Here is a 19,901-nt window from a genome sequence, read left to right on the forward strand (position 1 = left end):
ACTCCAAAAAAACTAGAAAAGCAACTAACCAATAATGAAACTAGAGAAGTATTTTCAGATGGTAAGTTGAGTGAACATTTAGCTAAATTATTTTTATAAAAGTAATAATGGAGGGTGGCATTATGTGAAATGGGAAATTCTTTGTATTAGTTACTTGGTTAGAAAGTTGAAAACTTTCTAAGGTTTTATTAGATAGATGACAGTGAACAAATGATGTTTGTCAGTGGTTTCACTGGTAGCATTACACATCTGAAAATCCTAGCTATTTTGCCAATTTATATTAAAAAAAAAGTAAAATCTAAGGGAACAAATGCATGATAGGTATTAATTATGGACCAGGTATAGAAAAGTGACAGTCATTCACTGCAAAATACTATCTGCAGATGTGTCTTGTTTAGCCAAGAGTATTTGCAAATGATTTTAAATTTGAAACACTTTGGCCGGGCACAGTGGCTCACGCCTGTAATCCCAGCACTTTGGGAGGCCAAGGCAGGCGGACCATGAGGTCAAGAGATCGAGACCAAACTGGCCAACATGGTGAAACTAAACATACAAATACAAAATACTAAAAATACAAAAATTAGCCGAGCGTGGTGGCGGGCGCCTGTAGTCCCAGCTACTCGGGAGGCTGAGGCAGGAGAATTGCTTGAACCCGGGAGGCAGAGGTTGCAGTGAGCAGAGATTGCACCACTGCACTTCAGCCTGGTGACAGAGCAAGACTCCATCTCAAAAATAGATAAATAAATAAATAAATAAATTTTTAAAAAATTAAATAGTTTAAGCAGGTCAACAGGCATTCTAGTTTTGACACCCCTCCATCCTTCCCTACCCAGGTCCCCAGCAGGCCCTCTACTAGCCCTGGTGGTGCCTTACCGGAAACTCAACTAAAGCACCTGCTCTGGGAACATGCAGCCCCAAGGCACACAGCTGTTGGAAAAGCAGCATTGGGATTGTGGCCCCTCCTTTCTACTGTGTCTTGACATTTTGTGAGATTTAAAAATTGCACATACTTGCATAGAAATTCTTACTACGGCCCTGTACATTATCATTGATATGACCGGCTTGGCTCCTGAAGCCTTTCATTATTGACTCTGAAATAGAATTAGGCTCCATCTTTAGGACATTGTCATAAGCATAGTATAATGTAAAGAAATGTAAATTGGCCAGTAGGTGGTTTAGTTTGGAAAGAATACTGAATTACTTGACTTTTTCCTTCCTAACACCAACATCAGGAATATACAGAATTTAACGGTGAGAGGAAAATTAACTCCATATGAGGAAATATGGCAAAGAGATTATGCTGATGGGACCTTTGTTAGCATATTTAGTTAGAACAGAGTAAATAATACCTACTAAATCAATGCCATTTTAAAAAGACTTAATTTATATACAAAGACTTATTTTAAAGATAATTTGATAGTTTTCCTTTTCTTTGAGAAAAATAAGTTGGATACTTGTCTAGGAGAGTATGGAAGACAAATTTTGTTATTGATTACTCCTGGGTATGAGACAGTGAGGAAAAAGGACTGATTTCACATCTTCTTTTGCCTCTGCTCTTCCTTGCTGCTGATCATTGTTACATGATAGTGCAATGGTATAAGTGTCAATAAACCATCTAATGAATGCATTTTGTGACATCCTGTGCTTACGTGTTTCTTCTGGAGGCTTATCTGCGTTATCTCATAGTCTGTGTTCAGTGAATACAAAATGTCTAAACACTGTGAGTATGTGACCTAATCTATCAGAAGATATTAGTTAAATTAAAATTCATATTAAATGGAGCACAGAAGAAAGTATTGGAATGTGTTATTCAGATCAGATTTTACTGTCTTCTGCTTTCTTGGGAGCACTTTAAAAGGTGCAAAGATGCGTTTTTAAATCTCCAAAGACAATTCTGGGCATGGTTTTATCCCACCAGGGGTAGTGCAAAATACTAGTCAATGCTTCCCTTAAGCCTACCTTTACCTATTAATTTATCTTGGATCCCTAGATTTTGCGCTTTTAGCTTTGTCTGTATAATATGGCATGTTATCTTTATGAGAGGATGAAATAGATCCATTACAGTAAAAGATGTATGCCATTAATGAGTTTCTAGCCAGCTATCAAGGTATCATCAAATGTGGTTTATCTTGGTGAATGAGAGCTTGAATGGAAAATTAAGCTCCCACACTGACTGGAGAAGTTCAGTGGATCGTTTTGTTCTTTAATGTTACACTTCACTGAACACACTTCACAGAGCAGTGAATCATGCTTTAAACAAGCTGCCTTTACTTTAACGGCAGCAGATAATGCAGCAAAGGTGAATAATAAGTGTTAGCAATCTTAACTTTCTTTTGCAGTACTCTCTACCACATGCCTGATGGACAATTTACAAAGTACATATGCTATTTTATAGATTGGAACGTGGGATCCAGCCAGTGGCCTGAATATGACAGAAAGTCAAAAGGGAAAGCCAGCAAACATCACAGATTCCTTATCCAATCGTTCTTTGATTGTTACCACCATTTTGGTAAGTATTTGCTTTTCCATTATTCTTAGTTAAATGTAGATGAACACAGAAGTGCATAGAAAAGGACATTATAATTGGAACAGTAATGAACAGAATGTATTTTACAGTTATTTAGCAATTACTGTACAACAGATGAGTCAATGTTAATTTAGTCACAGTTTTGTTAGTCTTAAATGATCTAAATTGTATTAATGTTTGGGCTGTTTATGTTGATTAATAATACAGCTTAATGTATTACTGGAAATCTTTTCATTTTTCCAAAATTAGTTACTATTGAGGAATTGTCAATGTCAAGACTTGAAAAATACGTGCAGCTCTATAAATGTAGTTCAGTGATGAGCCAAAAGTGAACTTTGCTTCTGCTTTTATTTTCCGCAAATGTATTTCATGGGGCATGGCACTTATTTTTCAGAATTTTTTCTCATTATAATTATATTTTAACTTTATTTTCAATTTTATTGTTCTCATCTTGGAAAATTAATTTTACTTTATGAATTTCCCTAATGTAACCAAATGGCAAGTGCTTTTTAAAGCCAGAAATATTTTCAGCACTGACAGACTTAATATTGTTAAGCTAGATGTTTTTACCCCTCTTATATTTATTTATATCTTTTAATTAGATCACACAGTAATGTTCGCTTATGCCCACTATGTCATTTGCAAAAGGGAATTTTAATTTAGGATAAGCAAATAGCTCTTATATTATTTAGTCAGTACTTTTCACCTACCAAATAAGCTTATCAATGACCATTCTTATTAATCCCCAGGTAGTCAGTAAAAATTGAGAGTAATATCTAGAACAAACTACCATAAACATTTAGCATTTATATAATTTCTAAATTTGATTTATGGTGGGAAATCAAGCTATGAGGAATATATATTCTTGCCCCTTTAGTAGCAACGAGGGATGTCAGATCTGTAGGCATGTCAAAATGAAGTAGCTTGGGTTAAAGCCTTTTGATAATGAAGCAAAGCTGATAATCATGAAGTGACAGTGATGAAAGTCATAAAGTTTTTAACCAATCTGTGGCTAAGGACCTCAGTGGATACTCGCTCTCTCTGTCACATCCAAACGTCTAAGACACCCTTTTACTTAATTTTCTATCTTCCTTTCTTTTCAAAGATAACTCCCATACCCTCCAACCTAGCCCTCTTCTTCAGTCAAAATGTTCTCACAGTATAATTACACATCCTCTTTCTGATCTACATGCCACTATGTTCTGGATCTCATTACCTCCTGTTGGGACTATTGCAGTGGCCACGTAACTATTTCTTCTGCCTGTGGCTTTCCTCCTTTGCAGTGCACCCAAGTCCCACCATAAAAGTCTAATTCTGTTCCAGGCAGATGGTGACTGCTTGAACAAGGACAGCATCAACAACAACAACACAACAACGACAATCTAATCCTGTCATTTCTCTACTTCTTTGTTATACAGATTGTTAGAGAATCCTTATTGACCATTAAAAAGCCAACAAATTTAAATTTTTATATATAGGGTCCTCTATGGTCTTACTCTCTCTCACCTTTTTATCTTCACTTCCCATTATTTTCTTTCAGGAACCGTGTGTTTTAATTGAATTGGGATAACCAGTTAGCCTGCTACGTAGTTGTGTGAATGCTCTTCCCTTGCTCTGCAATATGCTTATCTCAATTTCTGAGATATAGTATTCATCAGTAATATATGACTTAATATTCATATTATGCTATTCTTATTTCGTGTGTGCATTATTTTCCCAAATATCACTAAACATCCTTGGAGGAATAGAATTAGATTATGTCTTCTGTTTCTATACCATATGTACCTCTGCAATGATCATAGGATCAATAATTCTGGGTAGAAAACATCTGTAGCCTTCAGTAATCTGGCCCCTACACTCCTTTCTATCATCTCCCTGATCTAGCCAAATTCCTCAAAACATCACTTATTTTATGGCTCCAAATCTTCGCTCAATTCTTCTTCTTCTTCTCCTCCTTCTTCTTCTTCGATGGAGTCTTGCTCTGTTGCCAGTCTGGGGTGCAGACTCATGATCTCGGCTCACTGCAAACTCCACCTCCCAGGTTCAAACGATTCTCCTGCCTCAGCCTCCTGAGTAGCTGGGACTACAGGCGCGCTACCACTCCTAGCTAATTTTTGTATTTTTAGTAGAGATGGGGTTTCACCATATTGGCCAGGATGGTCTCGATCTCTTGACCTCGTGATCCGCCTGCCTCAGCCTCCCAAAGTGTTCGGATTATAGGCGTGAGCCACTGCACCCAGCCTGCTCAATTCTTCTTTATGTTCTGCAGTAAAAATCCTATTCATTTTCTTGGATCCATCTCAAATGCTACCCACTTCATGAAAATCTTTGACAGCTCCATTAAGTTGCCTGTGTCTTGGGGAGAAGTAGGAAGTTTGTATACTTTATGTACCAGAATACTCCATCATGGCATTATCATTTTTTTAATTAAAAAACTGTGTATGTTTGTGTCTCCACTTGACATAAGCTCTATAATCAAATTTTACACTTTCTGATTTCTCAATGTCGGAGAAAAGTGCCTTGGGTATAGCAAGAGCTCAATAAATATTTGTCAAATTAAATTAAATAAATGATATTTAATTAAATGGGAAATTAGACGAAGTACAGAACTTTCAAATGACTATATTTAAATATTTTTCAAGTGTGCAGGTTATTAAAATTATCTAGTACAAATAAAGCAGGTGATTAAGAGTACCCATATAATTTCTCAATCTTGCTTCAGTATTCAGTGTTATTTTTTGAGAAGTGTTCAGATATTGCTTCTCAATCATAATCAAGTTTATATCTCTCTATGAAGAAGTGGTATCTAATTTTATCTTCATATCAGAGTCAGCTCTAAAGCTTTAATAAATACACTAATGCCTAAAACATACCCCATGCCATTTGAAACAGTATTTCTGGACTTTGAATCTTGGACACTTTCATTTTTTTAAATTTTCGCAGGTAACGCAAAACTATAACCATGATTAAGAACTATAGCTCAGATTATTACTCCATATGAATAAGATGTAAGATCAACTATGGAAGATGCACTAAGCTCTCATTTTAATAAACAGGTTATTTACATTTTAGAGTATGCCAACTACTTGTTTCTAAAAGATCCTAATATTTCCTAAAAGGATAAAATAAGGCACTTTATCTTTATACCTTTTAGTTAAAAAAAAATTCCTTTTTCTGAATACTCTGACTTCAACATATCCATAGTCAAGTAAAGAACAGATTTGAAGAGATTATGTACCTTTTTTATGTAAGCTTATGCTTGATGTAATTTACTGGTATTCTATTTATATTTTTGGAGAAATTATGATTTTTTGATTGATGTTATGATTATTTTGCCCTTTTCTCTTGAAATATCTTAGAGGAAATTCTGGCTACATTATGAATAATGACATTTCTCCCATATCCCTGTCATGGGGAGGAGATACAAGGAGATGTTAACTTATGCTTCTTGTTCAACATTTTTATTATGTGTCTTTAAAAAATGATGAGGTATTCTGGAATTCAGCACTATCCACAAGCTAATTATAATCAGCTCTATTTCTCATGAATTCTATTCATTCACTTATTTAATTTTATTCATTATTTTATTTGATGAATATGTATTGAATAATAATGATATACCAAGCACTGTATTTAAAGCTAACAAAATAGACATGATCGCTTCCCTTATTGAACTTAGAAAATAGCAGGAATTCATATGGAGAGTTTTACACACAGACACACACAAACACATACAACTTATAATTAAGATATAAAAGAAAAGTAAATGATGTGGTGCCTTAATATACAGGGTAATTTTGAGTTATACTAGATGTCAAGAGTGAAGGGCAAGTCAGGTTAGGACTCACAGTAGAAGAATAGACAGCTGAGACTGAGAGTTTGAGGAGGAATTAGCAAGGTGAAGAAAGGGCAAGGGAGTATTCTAGGCGAAGAGAACAGCATATTCAAGCATCCTAAAGCGGGAAAGGGCTTGGAAAATTCATACATAATTGGTATGTATGAATATGGTCCACTACAAAAAATCATAGCAGACATGTATTACATGCCTACTGTGTCCCAGACATAGTTTAAAACACTATCCGTGGATTTATTCGTTTACTTGTAATAATAAACTTTTGAAGTAGACACTATTAACACCATTACTTATTTATAGTATTATATATATATTTTTCTTTTTTTTAGGTTAGAAAGCTGATGTTTATACAGCCTAAGTATTTTACTCATGGCCATACAACTAGAAGGTGGAGTAGTTGTAGGGTTTCAACCAATCTGTTTATCCAACCTGAGCAGCTGATACTATAAAATGAAAATTCTAGTGGTCAAATATGGAAAAGGCTAACACTTATAGTTTATGATCAAAATAGCATCTTGATTGATAATTATTTACCTAAAGCAATGTTTCTCATCCAGAAGTCCCACATATGCTAGAACCTTGTGATGCCCTTAGAGATGTGCCTCCGAATATCTAAACATTTTTTCTCTACAGAGAACATTATTTAGGCTACTCTTGCGTGAATATGTTGGGTTTCTAGTCTCTGCGCTCCCCTCATTTAGTACTTAGTTTTCTTTTACTCTCTTTAAACTATAATCTCAGATTCTCCTGGGCAATCAAGACGGTATAGGAGCTCACTTCATTTTTTCTCTTAAGAATTGCAATGTTTACACATGTTTTTACTCCACTTTAATAACATGACCTAGACCCAGTACATTGTACGGGTACAGTACATAGTTGTATTATGCAGTAAATTTACATAGAGAGCATTAAACATTTATTTTATATATATTTTTATTTTTGAATTAAGATTTATGATATAAAATTGGAGATTTATGGATCGTCATCTACAGGTCTATGCCTAAAGCTCAGCTCTATTTATGCCCTAATTTTAATATTGTTTGTGATTTTCCATATTGCCTCTTTCATCTTTGAATTTCAAGTTCGGTTGTTGTTAAAATTCTCTGTTTTTTTGTGTTTATCGTTATTAATGGAACTAGATCTATTATCTTTCAAATTATATTTTCATTTATGATGATTTTATTTATTGCATAGAGGTTGTTAAAATATGAGTTCCTAATTGTCAAAAATAATAACAAAAATACAATTTGTGAGCAAGTAGTAGAGAGATTTTAAAGTATAACGTGCTAAACCGTCAGTTTGTAACCTGGTCTTGTTGCTGCTGCTGTTAGCTATGGGAAGTATCAGGGGACTAAGTATTATTTTATTTATTTGTTTGTTTGTTTATTTCTATGGGTTTTGGGGGGAACAGGTGATGTTTGTTTACATGAGTAAGTTCTGTTTTTTTTTTTTTTTTGATGGAGTCTCGCTCTGTCGCCCAGGCTGCAGTGCAGTAGCATGATCTCTGCTCACTGCAACCTCCGCCTCCCATGTTCAAGCGATTCTCCTGCCTCAGCCTCCTGAGTAGCTGGGATTACAAGCACTGCCACCATACCTGGCTAATTTTTTGTATTTTTGTGGAGATGGTGTTGTATTTTTGTAGAGACGGTGACCATGTTGGTCAGCAGACTTCTGGTGATCTTCCAGCCTCGGCCTCCCTAAGTGCTGGGATTACAGGTGTGAGCCACCATGCCTGGCCATGAGTTAACTCTTTAGTGGTGATTTGTGAGATTTTGGTGCACTCATCACCCAAGCAGTATATACCGTACCCAATTTTGCAGTCTTTTATCCCTCACACCCCTCTCGCCCTTTCCCCTAAGTTCCCAAATTCCATTGTATCATTCTTATGTCTTTGCGTCTTCATAGCTTAGCTCCCATTTATGAGTGACAACATACAATGTTTGGTTTTCTATTCCTGAGTTACTTCACTTAGAATAATGGTCTCCAATTATTCAAGTTAATATAGGAAATGCCTACTTTTTCCTCTAAATTCTTAGTTTTCGATAGACATTTTTCACTCCTGTCTGACTATGTTGAGTGTTTCTCATTGTGCTATGCCTGTATAATAATTAATTTTTGTCCATCAAAAGATTAGTAGCATTTAAATGCTACTGCACATGTTCCTTCTTTTGTTGACTAGTAACACTTTAGCATACAAATGACTATGCATTTGGTTACTTTTTCAGAAAAGCATTTATTGTCAAGGAGATTCCTTCTCCCCAGTGGCTCAGTGAATTTAACAAATGTACTTGCTCCTGAAAACTTAGTCGTATTTTTTATTTTCCCAGTACTTTGTGGAAGGTATTACAGTATCCGCTTTACTTGCTTAAGCTTGTAAAGCTTTTGTGTCACAGCCCACAGATACGGAAGGCTTACTGGGAAGCAAATTTCCAATGACAATTGAAAAGTACACAGTACAAAAGAGAGAAGTGACCGAATTATCCCCTAAGTGGTTCTGTAGCTTCTTCTATAATATCAACAAAAGCAGTTTTTTTCTAAGGCTTCAAATCTGCCACTGCAATAAGTTTTCCCTCTGATTCTCCTCTTTCCATTGTGGTAGAAGGACTGTCAAGCATGAAGTTCTTAGAGAGTTGCATAGCATTTGGGCTTGGAAACCCAGACACTGCAACTTCACAAAGAAGAAAAATATTTTCCTTCTCAGCAATCTCAATCACATATTAAAATGCGAGATAAGAGTGACTCATTCAAACTAAAGTCTTCTCCAACCCCATTCCTACAATCAGCTTGTTCAGACAACCACACTTTTTCTTACCATATTTTTTCTTCTATTTCAGAGATTGTGCTGGTACTACATTTCTCTCTTTCATTCTTGCTCTGATAACTCAATGTGTCTCATTTCAAATGTATTTTATTTCTCATATTTTCAGAGACTTCCACAAAGCTAGTCAAATATAAAACTATTGATGGTGGTAGAGAAAGAAGAAATAAAGAAAGTCATGAGTTTTGATGTAAAATTAGGTATAATTTTGAAAATCCTAGGGTCTTAATTTCTAAAGCCTTCTAAGTGCCAGAACCTCATTTTTTACTTCATATACACATTCTTTTTCCTTTGTCCTTTATTAAATCTGACTTAAATTAACTACCATGATGAAGACTTATAAGCAGTTTCATTTTGCCTTTATATTATTTTTTATTCCAAACATTATTGTCCATACTATAAAATTGACAATTTTATAATTGTCAATACTAAAATGGTTGAAGACTATTTTATTATGATCAGTATATTAAGTTTTGTATAAAAGAATGAATAGAAAAATCTGAATTTTGAATTCAGCTCAGCCACTAGCAAAATATGTGAAAATGAAATATTTTTGCCTTAACATTCTCATTTTTTTAGGAAGATGTTATCACAATAGGACCATATACACTTGTACAATCTGAATTTTAGCTACAACCTTGAACTGAGATTCAAATGTAAATTTGCAGTTACTTACTGGACATATATCCACTTAGATATACAGTATCATGCTCCACATGCATCAAACCTCCTTCTTTGATTCAGGACTCACAATGCTGATTTTGCCTACATTTTCAATCTCTATTTATGATTCCAGTACCTTTCTATTCACCCCAGCCAGAGGTGTGTTTTCTTAGATTCCTCAGTCCCTTTAAAACCCATACTCACAATTCAAGTACCTAAAGGAGAAAGAGTAGATTATTCTAAGAAAGTTCAACAGAGAAGTAATCAAGAACATTTTGAACAAATGAGATATGATTTGTTCATGGGTATTACTGAATGGGTGATTATTTTTAGAGTCTGCTTTGAGAGGCACTGTACTTATAGGAAAGAGGAAAGAAATGGCAACATTAAAAATTAAGTATAAGGTTTCTTGGGAATGCATTAGATAGGGCAAAAATCTATTGAGGAATGTGGATGAAGACTTAAAGGTTAAAAGCCTAGAAGCAGGGATGATAGCACTGCCACAGCGTGTGATGGGGATGGTGGGAAAGGAGATGATGAATGATACTCAAGTATGTATGGAGATGTTGGCAATGACTTTTGAGCAGTCAAATCTTGATTATTTATGTAAGGGGATAATAAATTAGATTCAGAGATGAAATGCTGTTTGGAGATTAGCTAATAGGTACAGTCTCCTTTCCCATCAAACCTTTTACTGGAACCACAATGAAATAGTACATTTGATTGATTCAAACTTCAGCTTTTTTTTTCTTACTATCTTTCCCTTGTAAATTAAACTACCCAAAATTTTAATGACCAAAATAGAAGTTATCAGCAGAAAGATAGTAACAACCAACTGAAGGAATTTAATAGCATACCATTTTAAAAAAATGACGTTTTTTCTTAATACAAGCATGAATGATAATCACTATGCCGAATCCTCCCTTAAGACATATTACTCTGACATCAGTAAATTCCTTTCTTGAAACATTGGTGAACAGCACAACTAGCAAAACTCACCTTTTTTTTCTTGAAAGTCGAGTTCAACTATTACACAATCATTATTTCCATAAGACTCACTACAATTTCCAGTAAGTAAATATTACTTTTCAGGGAGAAAGAAGTTATTCTCATCTTCCCAAATCCCAGTAGATTTTCTATAGTTACAGAATAAAAACAGAAACTTTTCTTAGAATTATAATTATGGCCAACAAGACTTAGATTTTTGTACATTTTGAAATTCTCTAAGGTTATGTTTCTGAAATAAGGTAAATACAGTTTGCAGAAACTAAGTATATGATTATGCTTGCATGGTTTATGAAAGATTTATGTGTGTGTATGTATGAAAATCACTCCTGACAAAGATTGCCTTTGCTTAATAGACTTGAGGAAGAAAGTAGAAAAGAAGAAAGTAAAAGAATTTTTCTAGATTGCCTCAGAATGTACTTGAATTTTGTTTAAAAAAGTAAATAATAAGCATGGTTTATTAAAAAACTTATTAGGGTTATTGCTCTATAAGCCTGGTGTACTCTTTGTTTTTGCTTTAAAACATAGCCCCACATTGGATTAAAAAAACAAAACAAAACAAAACAAAAAAACAATATCAGTCTTTTTGCTATCTTCAGAAGAACCATTTCACATGTAATGACACCCATAGACTCAAAATAAAAGGATGGAGAAAGATCTGTCACACAGGTGGAAAACAAAAAAGGGACAGGGATTGCTATTTTTGTATTAGATAAAAAGATAAAATAGACTTCAAAGCAACAATAGTACAAAAGTACAAAGAATGACATTACATAATGATAAAGAGTTAAATTCAACAAGATTTACTACTCTAAATGCATATGTATTCAATATTGGAGCTCCCACGTTCATAAAACCTTACTTCTAGACCCAAGAAAAGACTTTAACAGCTACACGATAGTAGTGAAGGACTTCAACACACCACTGACAGAATTAGAGAGACGATTGAGGCAGAAAACAAAGAAATTCTGCACTTAAATTTGGCACTTGACCAATTGGACCTAATAGACAGCTACAGAATCTTCCATCCAAAACCCACAGAATATACATTCTTCTCATCTGCACACATAACATACTCTAAGATTGACCACAAACTTCATCATAAAGCAAGTCTCAATAAGTTTTAAAAAACTGAAATCACACCAAGCATCTTCTCAGAGCACAGTAGAATAAAAATAGAAAGCAACACCAAGAGGAACTCTCAAAACCACACAAATACATAGAAACTAAACAACCTGCTCTTGAATGATTTTTGTGCAAACAATGAAATTAAGGGAGAAATTTAAAGAAATCTTTGAAATCGGAAAATAGACACACAGTATACCAAAACCTCTGGAATGTGTGAAAAGCAGTGATAAGAAGAAAGTTTATGGTGCTAAATGCCTACATCAAGAAGATAGAAAGATCTCAAATTAACAACCTAATCTCAACCTAAAGGAACTAGAAAAACAAGAACAAACTAAATCCAGAGCTAGCGTAAAAAAGAAATAACTATAATCAGAGCAAAACTAAATGGAGACCCAGAAAACATATAAAGGATCGATGAAATGAAAAGATGGGTCTTCGAAAGGATAACAACATTGATATACTGCTACCTAGATTAACAAAGAATGAAAAGAGAGAAGTTCCAACTAAGCACAACTGAACACAACATATGTGATATTACAACTGATTCCACAGAAATACAAAAGATCCTGAGACTACTATGAACATCACTATGGACACAAACTAGAAAATCCAGAGAAACTGAATAAATATCTAGAAACACACAACATTCCAAGATTGAACCAGGACAAAACAGAAATCCTGAACAGACTAATAATGAGCAAAGGAATTGAATCATTATTGCTGATCAACCCAAAAAGCTGTGGACCAGATGGACTCACAACTGAATTCTATTATACGCACAAAGAAGAGCTGGTACAGATCCTACTGAGATTATTCCAAAAATTTGAGGTGGAAGGACTCTTCCCTAACTCATTCTATAAAGCAGCATAATCCTGATACCAAAATCTGGCAAAGATACAACAAAGAAGAAAACTATAGGCCAATATTCTTGATGGACATAGACACAAAAATTCTCAACAAAATGTAACCAAACAAAATCCAGCAGCACATCAAAACATTAGTTCAACATGATCAAGTAGGCTTTATTCCTGGAATGCAAGGGTGGTTCAACATATGCAAATAAATAAATGTGATTCACCACATAAACAGAATTAAGAAAAAAACATATGGTCATCTGAATAGATGCAGAAATGCATTCAATAAAATACAACATCATTTCATAAAAAAAGTCCTCAACAAACCAGGCATTGAAGAAATAAGAACTGTCAATGCTAAACCCACAGCCAACATCATACTGACTGGGGAAAGGTTGGAAGCATGGCCCTTAAGAACTGGAACAAGACAAGGATATCCACTCTCACCAGTTCTATTCAACATTTTACTTGAAGTTCTAGTCAGAGCATTCAGGCAACAGAAAGAAATAAAAGGCATCCAAATAGGAAAAGAGGAAGTAACATTATTTCTCTTCACTGAATTTATGATTTTATACCTAAAAAACCCTGAAGATTCCTCCAAGGACTCATAGACCTGATAAATGACTTCAGCAAAGTCTCAGAATACAAAATTAACATACAAAAATCAGTTGCATTTTTATACACCAATAGCATTCAGACTGAGACCCAAATCAAGAATGCAATCCCATTTACAATAGCCATAAAAATATAAAGAACCTAGGAATACACCTAATTAAAAAATGCGAAATGTCTTTATGAGGAGCACTAAAGACAAAACAACAACAACAGCAACAACAAAATCATGCTGAAAGATGACACAAATAAATGGAAAAGCATTCCATGCTCATTTCATGCTCATGAGTTGGATGAATCAATATCATTATATTGTCCATACTGCCCAAAGTAATCTATAGATTCAACACTAATCCTGTCAAATTACCAATGTCATTTTTCATAGAATTTGAAAAGGAAACTATTCTAAAATTCATATTGAAACAAAAAAGAGGCTGAATATCTACGGCAACTCTATACAAAAAGAGAAAAGCCAGAGGCATCACACTACCTGACTTCAAATAATACTACATGGCTACAGTAACCAAAACAGCATGGGATTGGTATAAATATAGACACATAAACCAATGTAACAGAATAGAAAACTCAGAAATAAGGCTATACTCCTACAACCAACTGATCTTTGACAAAATCGACAAAAACAAATAATGGAAAAGGATATCTTATTCAATGAATGGTTCTGGGAAACTGGCTAACCATATGCACAAGAATGAAACTGGACCACTACTTTTCACTCTATACAAAAAGTAACTGAAGATATATCAAGGAAATTAAATCTAAGGCCTCAAACTGTAAAAATCCTGGAAGAAAACCAAGGAAATATTTTTCTAGACATTGGCCAAAAATTTATGACTAAGTCCTCAAAAGCAACTGCAGCAAAACCAAAAATTGACAAGTGTGACCTACTTAAAGAGGTTCTACATGCAAAAAAATATTTGCAAACTATGCATCCAACAAAAGATTAATATCCAGAATCTAAAAGGAACTTAAAAAGAAAAGGAAATATCCCCATTAAAAAGTGGGCAAAGAATATGAACTGGCACTTCTCAAAAGAAGACATACAAGAAGCCAACAAGCATATGAACAAATGCTCAGCGTTACTAATCATCAGAGAAATGCAAATCAAAACCACAGTGAGATGCCATCTCACACCAGTCAGAATGGCTATTATTAAAAAAGTAAAAAAAAAACCCCACAGATGCTGGTGAGGTGAGGGAAAAAAGGTAATGCTTACATTGTTGGTGGGAATGCTAATTAGTTCAGCCCCTGTAGAAAGCAATTTGGAGATTTCTCAAAGAATTAAAAATAGAATTGCCATGTGACTCAGCAATCTAACACAGAAACAGAAAACCAAATACTGTATGTTCTCACTTATAAGTGGGAGCTAAACATTGGTACACATGGAAACAAGATGGGAACAATAGATACTGGAAATTCCAAAGAGGGAGGGAGAAAAAGAGAAAGAAAGAAAGGCTTGAAAACATCCTATTGGATACCACATTCTTGGTTGACAGGGTCATGAGAAGCCCAAACTTCAGCATCACTTAGCATATCCATGTAACAAACCTGCACATGTAACCCCTGAATCTAAAATAAAAAATAATTTAAAAATAAAACACAAACTCTAGATTATGGTAGTTATTCCTTTTATATGTAGAAAGTTCATTTGAAAGTGATTTTTTAATAGTATCGAGATATCAAAATAGGATTTTTTTTCCAGACAATAAAACATATATGAGCCCATGTGGAGATAATTATCATCAGTAGTTTTTGATTTTCACAAACCAGTCATCTCCAGTGTTGCCTTTTCTTGAAAACATTGAGTTGTACTGATGGTAGCTTCGAGGCTTCTTTTCTTGTTCTTCCTGGTATTCTCACTTCTAATTTTGATAACCTGTGGTGCACCATGGCTTCTGACATGAACACTAACTAGGGATGGCAGAATTCAGGCTTGAAGAGCCACAGTGAATAGGAGGAAATTGAAAGATGGACTCAGACAATGACAAGAAGGTTCTTAGCTCTACAGAAGTAAGAGGACATTTGTTGGAATGACAGATACTGAAAAAGAAATAAAATAATACTGTCCTGTCAGTGGAATAATATCAATCAACTGTTATTATTATTTATAGTTACCTATTATTGTTCTTGTTGGTCATTTCTTGTGACTGTGAATTAGAACTTAGTTTTTGGCATGTCCAATTCAAGTTCTGTGTATTTTTTCCTGTAGCATTTACGGCAGTATGAGTTATTGATATGCAATGAAAATACTAGTAGTTAAGGTTATTGTCAACTAATATTCTTAAATATATGACCCCTTTCCAATTTTGAGATCACAGTTTTGCTATGTACATTTATAAAACTTAAAAAATTTAACTGAGAACAAAATGACTGAAGACTATTTTAGAATGCCTAAAATATAGTTTAGATTAGTGGTGGTATTTATTAAAATAATTTAAATCACAAGCTTGGTATCATCTGTAGGCTCTGGAAATATAAGAAGTTATCAGTCTTTATAAATGTTAATGATACTAGATTCCCATTAAATCTCATCAGGTTAAAAATACAGTTTTAATGAATGAAAATAAATGCAGTATAAAGGAATCATTTACAAATAATGTAATAATCTTTACTTCTGCATTTCTTTTTATATAATTTCTGAAACTTTTCTAAATGATCAGCTAAATTAGCACTTAAATATATTGTTTTCTAATCTTGACAAATTTGAAACTCTTTTAAAAATTGTTTTACAGTTATAAGACTCACAATTTCAGTCATGCTCATTAACAAATAATTGGCTATCTAAGAAAAAACCCCCAAAACTCTCTTATTTCTCACCATAATAATAAATAATTTTATGAAATGTTCTTAAATAGTAAAAAAGAAACATTTTCTGAAGCAATTTAGGATAAATGTAAGAACAATCATTTCCAACCAATAATCACAAATTATTAAAAGTTAGGCCATAAGAATATTAGCTCTTCATTCTTCTTGACAGTATTTGAGCATGGCTTGGCTTCTTACTTGGCAGGTGGCCTGGCACTCCTATGCCAGCTGTCAAGTTGAAGACGTGGCTGGACAGATACTTTAGAAGAGCTACGTATGATGTTGTGAGTCAGATCTAAAGAAAAACAGAAACTGAAGAAACAAAACATAAGGTTTGCCTTCATTAAGAGCCTGTTTTTCTGTAATATACATTCCATTTTAAAAAAATCTTGAACCCACTCTTTCAGTACAGGTGCCCATTATTATAAATTCTGGTTTTGGCTTTAGAGTTCAAATAATTCAAATTATCTGCAAATCTGTAATCAAAGAACTGTCTAGATGTCCATAATGAAAGCTATCCTCATTACTACTGTGAAATATTTGCTTCCTCTCAACTTTCCGATGAAATTCTCATGAAAATTCAGAAGAAACAACACAAATACAATTTTAAAAGTAATATTTTAAAATAACGTTAAAGGGGAACTATCACAATTTCAATAGAATACACAAATAGACTTCATTGGGATAGATTTCTGTGGTTGAATGTTTTTAATGCTATAAATATACAAAAATATCTTATTTTTGAATTTTTTTCTTATCTTGAGTCAATTTATGGAAATGCTCCTATATTTAAGAGATTTACGATTAATCGTTCATTAATTATTTGCATTTGGTGAGAACTTTACTCTTCATGCCTGATTTTGTTTTTCGTTGTTGTTGTTGTTTGTTTGTTTTGTTTTGTTTTGAGACGGAGTCTTGCTCTGTCGCCCAGGCTGGAGTGCAGTGGCATGATCTCAGCTCACTGCAACCTTCGCCTCCCAGGTTCAAGCAATTCCCTGCCTCATCTTCCTGAGGAGCTGGAATTACAGGGGCCTACCACCATGCCCGGCTAATTTTTTTTTGTATTTGTAGTAGAGACAGGGTTTCACCATCTTGGCCAGGCTGGTCTTGAATTCCTGACCTCATGATCCACCCACCTCGGCCTCCCAAAGTGGCCTGTTCTTGTTTTAACAGCATTTTATTTTATTATTCTTAACAATGATAATAGACTTATGCTCAAGAAAACCTTTTATTTATACTTTTTCAATAAATTATTTTTCAAGAATGGGCACTAAATACAAATGAATAACTTGATAATCTACAGAGATTGTCATTAACTTTCAAATTGTACTTACTTTGATTAATAATTAATTTTTGAATAGTAAAAATACTTATATTCCAGCAATAAGCTATTATTGGTAATGGTTAAAAAATATTCTCATGAACTGCTATATTTTGTTTCTTCTATTATATTTAGGTATATTCACTAGTGACTACTCAATAGTTACAATATTTAACTGCTTTGCTAGTTTCTTATATCAGGGTTATGCTAACTTCATTTAAATGAAGATGAACTGGTTTCAGAGAATTTACTATGGTCTAAAGCAGTTTTTGGATTATGAGATTGTTTTATTGTTTTATATTAGGTGAAAAATAAAAATTCCAAAGTATTTTTTTCTTCTGGAAGAAATGCTTCAGTAGCTTTCATAATTTCTTTTATGCTTATTGGCCTTTTCATTTTATTGTATCTTTTTGAATCAATTTTATATTGTGCACTGATGTATAACCAGGTATTCAAATTTATTAACATAGAATTTCACATAATGTCACCATATAAATTTTATAATCTCAATTTACTGAATCTCTTTCTCACATAAAATTCTTTGAGGCTTAAAATTTCTTTCCCTTTTTTCTTAATTTGGTTGATGAAGAAATTTATTTTATTACTGTTGCTTTTACTAAAAGACATGTTTACTGTTTAGCCATTTTCTTCTTTCCTACTTTGTACTTCATTATTTTTTCAGCATTTTCTTATTATTTTTCTTTCTGCTATTTGGGTTTTTTTGGAGCGTCTATTTCCCAGCTTCTTATGATTTAAGTACTCCATTTATTTATTTTGATTTTAATCACTTAGTGGTAAGTTCGTATGAGGCTGAACTTTTCTTTCACAAGTCCTTTGAAGATATTTATAAATTAAAAGTTGTATAGCTAGTGATTACCAGAGTGCTTTGAAATCAAGCAGAACACTCATCGCTTAAATCAAACCAGACTTTGGATTTCAGATAACAGTTATTTAATAATTTATTTAAATAATACACTTTAAAAAACTACTTTTAACACCTACACATTTCTTTTTATTTAGGGAAATTTAGACAATTTTGTTTATTAAAGCTAGTGTTCATGGTCTTTTTAAATATCACCTTCCAGGGCGGACATGGTGGTTGGGATGACTTGACACCTGAAGTTCAAGAGCAGCCAGGGCAACATAGGAAGACCCTATTACTACAAATAATAAAATAAAAAAAAAATAGCCAGGCATTTTGACATGCACCTGTGGTCCCAGCTACTGGAGAGGCTGAAGTGGGAGTATTACTTGAGCTTGGGAGATCAAGGCTAGTGAGCCGTGATCTTGTCACTGCACTCCAGCCTGGGTGACATAGTGAGACCCTGTCTCTAAATAAATAAAAACTTACATACATACATAAAGTCAACTTCCACATTTTTTGGCCCTTAACTTGACTAGTGCCAATAAGTATTTTTAAATGAAGTGTGTATGTTTACTAATTTTCATTCGATTCATATATTGCCTGGTGAAGTGACTGAAACATTAAATTTTTTCAATTTTCACATTTCCTCTTGAAAGCAATTTTGATATTTTTTTCATTGGTTTAACTTTGGTTTTATTCTGGCTAGCCAGTTTTATTTTAACTTGTTTAAAGCTTACAAGACTATTCTCCACTTTATGTTTGTAATTTGTTTTTATACGTTGATTTTTGTCAGGCTGGGTTTAAGTAAGGGTGATTTAAATCTATTTGACAGTTTTCTATGAAAATGTCATTCCTTCATCCTCCAAAATTCTTACCAATCTGAAAAAACTACCCATTATAAAAAGAGGTACAGATTAGTTATGAGTTCCTTTTTTTTTTTTTTTTTTTTTTTTTTTGAGACAAAATCTCACTCTGTCGCCCAGGCAGGATTGTAGTGGCATGACCTCGGCTCACTGCAACTTCCGCCCCCCGGGTTAAGTGATTCTCATGCCTCAGCCCCCCGAGCAGCTAGGACTGCAGGCACCCGCCACCACGCCTGGCTAATTTTTGTATTTTAGTAGAGATGGGGTTTCACCATGTTTGCCCGGCTCAAACTCCTGATCTCAGGTGATCCACCCACCTCGGCCTCCCAAAGTGCTGGGATTACAGCCGTGAACCATGGCGCCCAGCCTATGAGTTTCTTTTATGTCTTTGGAAGCATACCCTGAAGTTATATGTTTTCCTGCTGCAACATGGCTTTGTTTTCCTCTAGCCTCTGAAGTAGCTAGGACTTTTTTTCACCATACTCCTGGGAATTTTCTTTACTGATCTTCTGTGCTACAGCCCCATTTCCTGGATCTTATTCTTGCATTTTTCTTGAATTATTTTCCCA

General features: G+C 34.1%; 1 protein-coding gene across 10 annotated transcripts in view; it reads left to right on the forward strand.

Moving 5' to 3' along the window:
• Positions 1–19,901, forward strand: part of GRIK2 (glutamate ionotropic receptor kainate type subunit 2) — a 1,183,164-nt gene that overhangs the window by 926,304 nt on the left and 236,959 nt on the right. For all 10 annotated transcript variants that reach the window (XM_034962599.3, XM_063605422.1, XM_063605420.1 and 7 more), the window contains one exon: positions 2,396–2,509. In XM_034962599.3, the coding sequence (XP_034818490.1) occupies positions 2,396–2,509 (114 nt within the window). The remainder of the gene's footprint in view (positions 1–2,395; positions 2,510–19,901) is intronic.

This window comes from Pan paniscus, chromosome 5, assembly GCF_029289425.2.
Source record: "Pan paniscus chromosome 5, NHGRI_mPanPan1-v2.0_pri, whole genome shotgun sequence".
In the NCBI taxonomy this organism is placed as follows: domain Eukaryota; kingdom Metazoa; phylum Chordata; class Mammalia; order Primates; family Hominidae; genus Pan; species Pan paniscus.